Source organism: Kryptolebias marmoratus, linkage group LG21, assembly GCF_001649575.2.
Source record: "Kryptolebias marmoratus isolate JLee-2015 linkage group LG21, ASM164957v2, whole genome shotgun sequence".
Taxonomy (NCBI): domain Eukaryota; kingdom Metazoa; phylum Chordata; class Actinopteri; order Cyprinodontiformes; family Rivulidae; genus Kryptolebias; species Kryptolebias marmoratus.
The window spans coordinates 13,378,731-13,388,390 of record NC_051450.1 but is presented as its reverse complement, the minus strand read 5'-3'; the positions used below and the strand labels follow the sequence as shown (position 1 = coordinate 13,388,390).

Genomic DNA, 9,660 nt, shown 5'->3' with positions numbered 1-9,660 from the left:
CTGCTCTCCATCAGTTTCCAAACCCTGCAGGAGTTTTCTCTGAGCCTCATCCTGTTTTGATGGACCGCTCCTGCCCTCTAGTGGCCCCATGCGGTACTGAGCCTCATCAGGAGGACGGGGGGACGCTGCAAATTGGATTTTCCAGGTGTTTGATTCAATTATTCAGAGGCTTGGCTTGCAGCGCGATTAATAATTTAATGGTAATACAGATTTTAACAAAAAAAAGATGAAGAATTAAACCTACACCAGTGATGCAGCTAAGTGAAAACAAATCATAGAGCTCAGTTGGAACAATTAATATTTATAATTGATTAGGGTTCTGATTATTGAAGGTTTTATCATCTGTTTCTTGCCCCTGAATGGTCTACCAATCAGTAACAGAATGGCCAGTGTTTGTGACAGTCAGCCGGCTCCAGTTCGTCCTGTGGATTTCACAGACTGGGCGCAGAAAAATCTTCTTCACACTTGCAGGGGACGCATGCGCGGAGAGGAAACCAACTGGTTTGTGTCAAGTCGAGGCAGACGGATGTGACCGAGCTGAAAATCACCTGTATTCTGGCATTCATGGTGACACAGTAAGTAACCCTCTCATTAGATTTTTTATTTATTTATCTTAATTAGCCTCCTAGATTAAAAAAAAGAAAAAAAATCCACAATGACGCGTGTGTGGGTTTCTTCTGTGGGGAAAATAACGCGGGTAATTCAGGATCCTCTGAAGCTGGAGCATCTGGGAATATTTTTTGCTTCTTTTTTTTGTAAAAAAGAAGAATTTCTCAGCATGTGTGATCAGATTATTTCAATGTATGTCTGTAAATGGCCGCTTGCCTTGGGAGGGAGGTGAGAGCCCACCATCATGCGTGCGTATCCTCCGGAGGATGCAACTGATGGATGCGATCTGTGCGCCTCATCGCTGTCATTACTGCTCACAGGCAGACAGCAGAGGGGTGGAGGGGGCTCTTGCTCGTAGAGAAGGGGGGTGGGATGTTTTATATATTTAGCATGGATCCGGTTTACCAGCTAAGTTGTAACGTTTTGTTTAATGAATCCAAAAAAAATAAAAAATAAAACCCCTAAAGGGCTTAAGTTGACCTCTCACATCCAGACCGCACAGCAGCATTCCGCAAGACCCTTCCCTCTCTGAACAACCAGTTTTATCATTTGCTACTACTTCATTCTTGGGCCTTTTATATATAAATATATGTGCATGTGAAGCCCTGTAATGCTGTGCAGTGATGCGCTCTCCTAATGCGGTTATCAGCTTCCAGTAAAAGCCCGCCTCCCTCAGTGCAGCTCTCACTCCTGTGCTCCTTCCCTTCCCCGCAGTCCATGGGCTCGGAGCGGCTGGAGATGCGTAAAAGACAGATGCAGGTTCATCAGGAAGCAGCTGCCAGTGTCCTCCAAGCGCGCCACAAGATGGGAAACACCCCCACCAACGCCTCAAACGCCTGCTGCTTCTGCTGGTGCTGCTGCTGTAGCTGCTCCTGGTAATGACACACCACTGTCTGCTTCCCTCACAGCAGGGATGGCCATAATAGATGGGCTCCGAAGCACAAAAGACAAGCTGAGAGCTCATTAATAGATCTTGTCTTTTTTTTTTTCATGACAAAAGATAGTAGACTTCCTTCCTGAACTCACTTGGAAGTTTTTGTTCAAGCGCTGGTTTTCCAGCACAAAAAACTCACCAGACTGTCCTTTGGCCTCATTCAACGCCCCAGAAAGCTCTGTTAGAAATAATACTGATCAAACTCATAGGCCAGTGATTGTCAACTGGTGGTCCCGGGGCCATATCTGACCCGCAAATCATTCTACCCGGTCTGAGAGGTTTTCAGTTTTCACGCTCATTCTGATCAAAAGGTTTAGAGCAATAGTTTGGATCTTTTGAATTGGGATTCTCTGGAGAGGTTATGAACAATTAATATCTTACCTTTTGCAAAAAATAAGCTCTTTTATCAACTTCGGGGGCGCCTACACAGGAAGAGTCTTTGTCGATACACAAATGCTCTTTTTTTAATAATTTCAGCCTTGCATCCACGTATAGAAACAGCATTTCAGGAGTAGGTCATTTTCTTTTCCCCTTCAAAATGTAAACAGGCACTCAGTGAACATGATACGTTTGGTTACCTTTAATAAGAATATACAGTGACAAGAGATCTATCATTAAATCTTATCATCCATAAATAGAATCTTTCTGACAGAAGCATTATCACATTCTTGCCAAAAGTGCACCAGAACTGCTACAGCTAGCTGCTGCTTGCCAATAACCATAGACAACCCAGTGGTTCTTCCTGCTGAGGAAATACAAATACAACACCAAGCTATAATGTTCAGTATTGTCAGTAATGTTGTTTGTGACGCCTCTAAAATGACCTCAGGTATTTATGAATTAGGAATTTAGATCTTCTGCTAACGTCATTCCAAAAGGTAATTTCAAAACATGCTCGTGTTTTATCCCCGTGTTATTTTATTGACGGTTCCTAAGCTCTGGTCCAGCTTAAAGTTTTGACTTATTTTGACTAAAATGAGGCCAGGGTGTATTGTTTACTTCTCTGCTTTTGAGGGAAGGTGATGTTTGTGGTTTTACAGAGGCGTGATGGTTTGTTAAGGAGTTAATAAAAATTGGTTCGACTCGTCCACTTGAATCGGAAATAATTTTCTCAAACAGAACCAAGGCTGTTTGTAAATCTGTGAACTAAACTGAGAAAACAGATTTTTATGACCTCTGAGCTCACATGGGCTTTTACAAACCAAGGAAACGCATATAAATTACTCAGAATTTACTGTATATGTTAGACATTTCAGAATAGGGAAGAGTATGATAAAATGTCCTAAATTATAACAATCTGTTTGGCACGAGGGACAAAGTGATATAAGAGTAAAGTCTAAGAAAAAAAACTCCTAATATCGTATGTTTAAAAATGTGAACCTGCTGCTTGTTAGCTTGTCAATCCAGTTGAAATTAAACCCATCCATCCATCTGCTTCTTCTTTCTGCTGCCTGTCTCCAGCAGTCACTGTGAGAGAGGCGGGGGACACCCTGGACAGGTCGCCGGTCCAACACAGGGACACACAGAGACAAACAACCATTCACACTCTCACTCACACCTAGGGACAATTTAAGAGTTACCAATTAACCTAACTTGCATGTTTTCTGGTCTATGGGAGGAACATGGAGTACCCAGATTAAACCCACGTGAGCATAGGGAGAACATGCAAACTCCAGACAGAAAGGCCCTAACCACTGCTCCACTGTGCCAAAACCAAACCAAACCCAAACTGTTCAAACATCTGTCTACAACAGGAAAGATACTGATTGCTCACAACCATTCCACGCGGCCCCACGTTTACAATTCTGAAATCTTGCTTCAAACCCTGCGGATTCCGCTCATTTCCTCTTCTCCTTTCATCATTTTTGTCAACACCGTCTCCCACGCCCTCATCCAGAGCAGGACCTGAGTGGTCGTTTCGAAGCTGTTTTGGAATCAGCCACTGTCGACTCCCCTCGGGGAGCAGCGACCTTGCAGCGCGGCCACTTTAATTCACCCCTCAGGGGACGGGCGCTTCATTTTGCCTCTCCGTGTACACGAATTTCATTTAATCATTGCACAACAGCCACGTTCCCAGATGGGACGCCTAATAGTGGACTCTCACCTGAACCAATTAATGCAGCTGCTCCGGCAGGTACTGGGAACATTTTAATTACTCACAGGTGAGACTCTCAGGATGAAGGAGGTGGATGACACAACATTATTATTTACGCAGGCGTTTCCTCAGTGGGTCAACCCAAAACTGCCGTAGGTGTTCTGTCATTTTAAACAAAGAACAAACAATACAGTGTGTCCCCTGTTGTTCTGCGATATATTATATCGAGCAGATGAAAATATGTTTTGTATTCTCAGATTCAATCCGATTTGCGGTCAGGGAAGTCGACATTTAAAAGACACCAATGTCGTTTTTAAAGCTCAGCTACAGCTTGGAGGATTTTAAAAGATTTTTGTGATGATATGCTCTTTTAAATAAGCAGATGGTTTAAAAATTACAAATGAATTCATTTGATTTTACCCCCCCAGTTTGACTGTTAGGAGTGAAGATGAAACCATACAAAGATCTACGTTTGAGCCCAGGCCAGAGGGCAACACTATGTGTGAAGAAAGGTATATTAACAACAACAAATATGTATATAAGTATACGGAGTCTTCAACATCTTTGTGAAAATGAAATATTCTTGTGTTTCCCAGCCCGAAGCCCACTCTGGAAGATGCTCGCTCCTGGGCAGTGTCATTTGAAAGGGTGATGAAGAGCGCAGCCGGGCGAAGCTGCTTCAGGCAGTTTCTGAGGACAGAGTTCAGCGAGGAGAACATGATGTTCTGGCTCGCCTGCGAGGAGCTCAAAAAGGAGACTAACAAGACCGTGGTGGAGGAGAAGGTCCGGCAAATTTACGAGGACTTCATCTCCATTCTTTCCCCTAAAGAGGTGAGAACGCAAGGGACGAGAGTCTGTGGGATGTGGCTAAATTTAGGGCCAAATTCATTAGGAAAATGATTAGCCAGCCTACAGAAAATGAATCACATAACTGAATAATGCAATCATTGATTCAATCAGTAGATTTAGCCTAATCTCTAATGTCATGGATGACAGTCTCACTGTTTTTATCATAATATAGATTAGGTATTTTGGGAATTTTTACTGGTTTAAGCAAAAAAAGGCTTTAAAAAGCTAATGGTCAGGCTAAATATTTATTACTTTATTCTGCAAAACTGATCCTTTATATTCATTGGTCAGCAGGATGACATCATTTAGCTCTGGCCACTTCTTAGTAAGATAAAGAAATGAGTTGTTACGTTTTGGAAACCGATTTCTTTACGAGATCAAACAGGACGAAGGACAACCTGTAGTAGCCAAACACAAATGAGCTTTACGGAAACAGAGACGAGCCTGGCTGGAAGAGGAAGAATCAGGAAGAAGAAGTCATCCGAGGATAAAGAATGCGGCGAGTTCAAGCTCGTGGGAGAATGGAGTCACGGAGGGAATGGAACGGGATGCAAAGCTTTTGCATGACTGAGTCAATCATCAGCAATCATGAAACAAAAACCTCATCGCTTAGGTACTTTTTAAAGTACTTCTTTTTATAAGGTTTGAGGGAGATAGAACCGTGCAGAAGTACAGTGGGTTTTATGCAACATCTGTCATTTAATGCATCATCTTAGCCAGCTCCGTGCTGGTGCTAAACTGAATGGTGATATAGAAAATTGGCAATAAAAAGGCTGGTAGAGCTAAAAAAAAATTAAATTGACATCTAGGATGGCAGTCATCCATTATGGTCTTAGCCCTACTAGAACTAACCCTTAGCTCATCAATTTGGTAAGAATTAAACCATTTCTCCAAACTGAGGTTGTTCAAAAAGACAACTACAACAGGTAAGATATTAACTGTTCATAACAGAGCAGATAATATTTTAGGCTGGTCGAAAACTTGAGTTCCTGGGAAAATATTGAGGATACATTTAGGCAGACGTCTGATGTTCTACGAGTTCTCCTCAAATGAAGCATCAATAGTTTGATCATTTGTGAACTTGGTGTGTTAAACGGGGCGCCGCTCCTCTCTTTTCTCCACCCTGCGCTCCCCGCCAGGTGAGCTTGGACTCGCGCGTTCGCGAGGTGATCAACCGCAACATGCTGGAGCCGACCTCGCAGACGTTCGAGGACGCCCAGCAGCAGATCTACACGCTGATGCAGAGAGACTCGTACCCTCGCTTCATAAACTCGTCTGCGTACACGGACCTGATGAGGAGCCTGGAGGAGCCACCGCCTCCTCCTCCTCCTGCCGAGCCATAGACTCCCCCACTGCCACACACTTAGCTTTCCGGCGCATGCATCCCACACAGATTTAAAAAAGACAAAAAAAGAAGTTCTGTGTTCATGTTGGAGTCCTGCTACTTAAAAGAAAGACAGGAAAATGAACACTCCTTACAAGCAGTCTTTAGCCAGCTGGTAACTGCTCTTTATTTACCCATGATTAGCTTACCAAAACTCTCAGAGCAACCAAGAACAAAAGCTAGGTTCAGCATCAGTTACTGTATTTATTAAAAAATAAAAAAACATATCTATATTTTTATATATATATATATATATATATGAATATATTCCCTAGCGCTTGACATTGCACTTTTCTACCTTGTCCAATGAGGGAACGCATGTATCTGTGAGCACTGCATTTGTATTTAGGTATATTGTGAGCCTTAATGCATATCCAGTTCTTGTAGAAACCAGTAGGTTTTCTTTAAAATGTAACTTAGGAAGAATGGAAAGTGCCTTGGAATAACATCACCTACACAAGCACCTTTTGGTCTTGACGCGAAACGGTGCGACGGTGACTTCACGCGTTGGTGCTTTCAGCTCTTCTTCAAAGATCAAACAGTTTTTACAAGCCGACGAGCTGACGCCCGGAAATCGATCTTGTCTGTGTTTCAATACTGTGATATTAGTTATATATTAAATTCAAAACAAAAAAACAGGGAGAAATACACTGAAATACATGACCATGAACACTGATATATTTATGTATTTAAAAAAAAAAAAAAGAAGAAATTTGTGTGAAATAGCTATTTGAATTCTCACAAATTAAATAAAGCACAATCATGTCTTTGCTGTCATTTTTCCAGGAGTATTAACAGAATATTTAACACTTACTTTAAGCTGTTAGCTATCTTGTTTGCACTGGCTTTTTACAAGGATTTAAAGGAAATATAGTCCCTAATTTTCTACTTTTTTTAATAGGCAATAAATAAAAACTAAATTATTTCAAAACCAAAAATTCTGAAAGAAATAGGATGCTGAAAGCTAAATTCTTTAATCAAACGGTTAATTCTCTGATAAATAAACTTGTTTGAACACTACTAAAAACATGTAACAGGCCATTTATTGTGAGAATGTAGGTATTAAATCAAAAATAGTATAGCCCTAATATTATAATACATACAATTCCTGCAAAAATGGCTTGTCTCGGTGGCAACAGGCTTTGCAGTCAAGCAGCTAAAGTTCGTCTACAGTGAGTCGTAGTGCTGGATGTGGCTCCAGGTCAGACGCAGCATTGCTTCGGTCATGCCTCTCACAGGCTAACGGCTCCAGTCTTTCTGAATCTATGAAGTAGCAGCGTGGGTTTACTGTCAAGTCATTCGTGAGTCCGCCACCGCCTCGCCTCGCCGAAGTCGAGGCCAGCGGACTCTGATAGTACTGAGCAGGTGAGCGGACACTCTCCGGTCATTCGTCGCTGATGGCGGGGAGCTGCCTCTCTACGAACCGCTTGATATCGACCATTTCCTGCAGGGGAACAAAGCGACGCAGAGTGAAACTCCCAGCGGGAAGCGAACTGGAGCTACACAGGGAAGTGTGTCTGTGTGCGCGCTGACCTCCGGACAGGCACTGTGAGGTAGACCGCGGTACGGCTTGAAGGTGATATTTGCGGGGTTGGTGAGGGTTTTCAGCTTCTCTGCTGTCTGGGTGCCGAAGACGAAGGGCACCAGGGGGTCGGCGTCCCCGTGGCACTGAAGGACGTGCATGTCCTTGTTAGCGCTGTTAGCAGCCGCCTGAGAACAGAAGAGATTAAGATTGTTCTTATGATCCAATTAAAACAGATTACAAGAAGCCTGCTGAATATTCCTTCAATGTGATTCCAATAAAGAAAGTTTTGAAGAAGAAATAAAAGTTATTAAAGGGGCGTTTTAACACCATTTTAAGTTTCATCAAACAAACAGATGAAGTTCAGCTTTTAAGAGAACGGTTGAGTTAACGGTCTTTTATTTTCACCGAATGACTCAGAAAACTGTAAGCAGATGCAAAGAGCAGAAAGTGGATATTTGTTTGCGTCATTTTTCTTGTCTACCTGAGGGAAGGATTTGCGGAGGGGAAGCCAGCAGCTTAGAGCGACCACGCCAGCGAGCTTCTGCTGACTTGTCAAAGCTGTGTAAAGAGACAGTGCTCCACCCTGGAAAAAAAAAAAAAAACACAAACCGACAAACAAGTCCTTCTCTCGTCCGCCTCGCCACGTTTTTCCCACGAAAACAACAAGCATGAAACTGGCTGCACACAAGGGGTCTTTCAAAGCCTCTAATATATGCAGCCTTGTTGCTGTAATGCTGGATTTTAGCAGAAGTTTTAAAGCTAAAGCTCTCATACTGGTTTATAACTTGTAAAATATACCTGAACCAATCATTCAGAAGGTTGTGAGCTGATTTACTTGTTTCTTTAACTTCCTGGCTGCCTAATATTCGCTTAAAAGCAAACTGGATTGGATTTAAAGCGTAAGTAGTATGGTCTTCTCATTAAAGTTAAAGGGTGCTTTGTAAAATAATAAGCTTTCCTTTTTAATATAAGAACACAAACAGAGAGTAGTCCACTCCCTTTTAATTTTAGGGGCACTGAGTAAATCGGATAACTGCGAATAACAAAAAAAAAGCAATTGTTAAATAACGCATCGTGTGCAAAGATGCCTCACATACCTGAGAAAATCCACCCAGGATAATTCTGTGCGACGGTATCCCATTCTTCACCTCCTGATCTATCAAGGCTTTAACTGCAGAGGGAAATTGAACACCACCTGTAGTCGAATTTGACGAAACACGGGCAGAGTTTTCACCCTCCCGCTGTTTTTAAAAGACTCACTGTTCTCCGACGCTCTCTTGATGCCAGCCTCGTCTTCATCCGCATCTGGGCTCAAGCCATAAATATCAAACCTATAAAGTAGAAAATAAGCTTCGGGGTCACTGAGTGCATAATCTGGATACAAGGCAGTCGACTAAAGCTGTGACACTCACCAAGAAGGCATGGACATCCTCATGTTTAAAGAAACAGGCATCGTGGGGCTGCAAACAGTAGAATAACATTATAACAGTGTGGCCAAACTGCAATAAAACTCTGCAAGTTCAGGCCTATTTACTTGATTCAGTGCAGATTATAGTTAAAGCCTGACTGCTAAGACTTTAAACTCACGCATGAGGACAGATGTATTTCACATGTGGTATTCTGATGCCTGCAAACGCCTCTGCCCAGCCATGCCTGTCAAATTTGAGACCACAGACCAGCAAAATTACCTTTAACATTCACAGACACTAATGATGATGAGCCCCAAAGGAAACGAGAGGCATTTACATACCCCGTATCGCCAAGGCCATGTAGAAATATGACCTGTAAAAAACACAACATCCATTTTACCAAGCAGGTAAACACTGACAGGTGTCAGACAGCTGATGGCCGTCACTGCCTCGCTTTTTTTAGTGCCAACAGTGTGTTTTGGCTAACTTGAAATATGTCCTCATTGTCCTGAAACGTGGTGATAACTCACCGCCGCGGTGGCTTTTCGGGCAGCAGGCACAATGGCAGGTAAAGGAGCTGACATGTTGTTGCCGCACATACAGCGCTGAGGCAGCTGGACAGGTTAGCTCCTCTAAGCTAACTACAATATCACGCTGGAATTGAGGCTTCCCGAGATAATAACGACCGGAGGACGGAGTCCGACTGACGGCCAAAGCTTCACAGACGTCCGCTGCCGCTCGTGAAACTCTATTTCTTTCGGGGAAACAAAATAGCGACACCGAGTCCCACAAGCTGGCAAACACGCTACTCGCCAGCTGCAGTGACAAGCTTCGTAGTCCCGCCTCCCGAGCTAC

The 9,660-nt window shown here is 43.0% G+C and overlaps 2 protein-coding genes across 2 annotated transcripts; one reads left to right on the top strand and one right to left on the bottom strand.

Moving 5' to 3' along the window:
* Positions 1 to 493: 493 nt before the first annotated feature.
* On the top strand, positions 494 to 6,600 carry LOC108230240 (regulator of G-protein signaling 20). The gene is made up of 5 exons (XM_017406287.3): positions 494 to 575; positions 1,324 to 1,484; positions 4,067 to 4,150; positions 4,235 to 4,469; positions 5,627 to 6,600. The coding sequence occupies exons 2-5, from the start codon at positions 1,327 to 1,329 to the stop codon at positions 5,828 to 5,830; spliced, it is 681 nt and encodes a 226-aa protein (XP_017261776.1). The 5' UTR covers positions 494 to 575; positions 1,324 to 1,326; the 3' UTR covers positions 5,831 to 6,600.
* A 229-nt stretch (positions 6,601 to 6,829) lies between these two features.
* Positions 6,830 to 9,652, bottom strand: lypla1 (lysophospholipase 1). Its single transcript, XM_017406286.3, has 9 exons — positions 9,336 to 9,652; positions 9,147 to 9,178; positions 8,984 to 9,049; positions 8,809 to 8,856; positions 8,657 to 8,727; positions 8,494 to 8,567; positions 7,878 to 7,979; positions 7,405 to 7,581; positions 6,830 to 7,315 (listed from the first exon to the last, which is right to left on the bottom strand). Exons 1-9 carry the CDS (start codon positions 9,402 to 9,404, stop codon positions 7,256 to 7,258), a joined length of 699 nt encoding a protein of 232 aa, XP_017261775.1. The 5' UTR covers positions 9,405 to 9,652; the 3' UTR covers positions 6,830 to 7,255.
* Positions 9,653 to 9,660: the final 8 nt, after the last annotated feature.

Excerpts from the sequence above, each read along its gene's own strand:
- LOC108230240 (XM_017406287.3), top strand. The coding sequence starts at position 1,327 with ATGGGCTCGGAGCGGCTGGAGATGCGTAAAAGACAGATGCAGGTTCAT. Across the intron at positions 1,485-4,066 it reads TGCTGCTGTAGCTGCTCCTG|TTTGACTGTTAGGAGTGAAG; the intron begins GTAATGACACAC and ends TTACCCCCCCAG. Across the intron at positions 4,151-4,234 it reads AACACTATGTGTGAAGAAAG|CCCGAAGCCCACTCTGGAAG; the intron begins GTATATTAACAA and ends TGTGTTTCCCAG.
- lypla1 (XM_017406286.3), bottom strand. The coding sequence starts at position 9,404 with ATGTGCGGCAACAACATGTCAGCTCCTTTACCTGCCATTGTGCCTGCT. Across the intron at positions 9,050-9,146 it reads CATGGCCTTGGCGATACGGG|GCATGGCTGGGCAGAGGCGT; the intron begins GTATGTAAATGC and ends CAAATTTGACAG. Across the intron at positions 7,582-7,877 it reads TCCGCAAATCCTTCCCTCAG|GCGGCTGCTAACAGCGCTAA; the intron begins GTAGACAAGAAA and ends TTCTGTTCTCAG.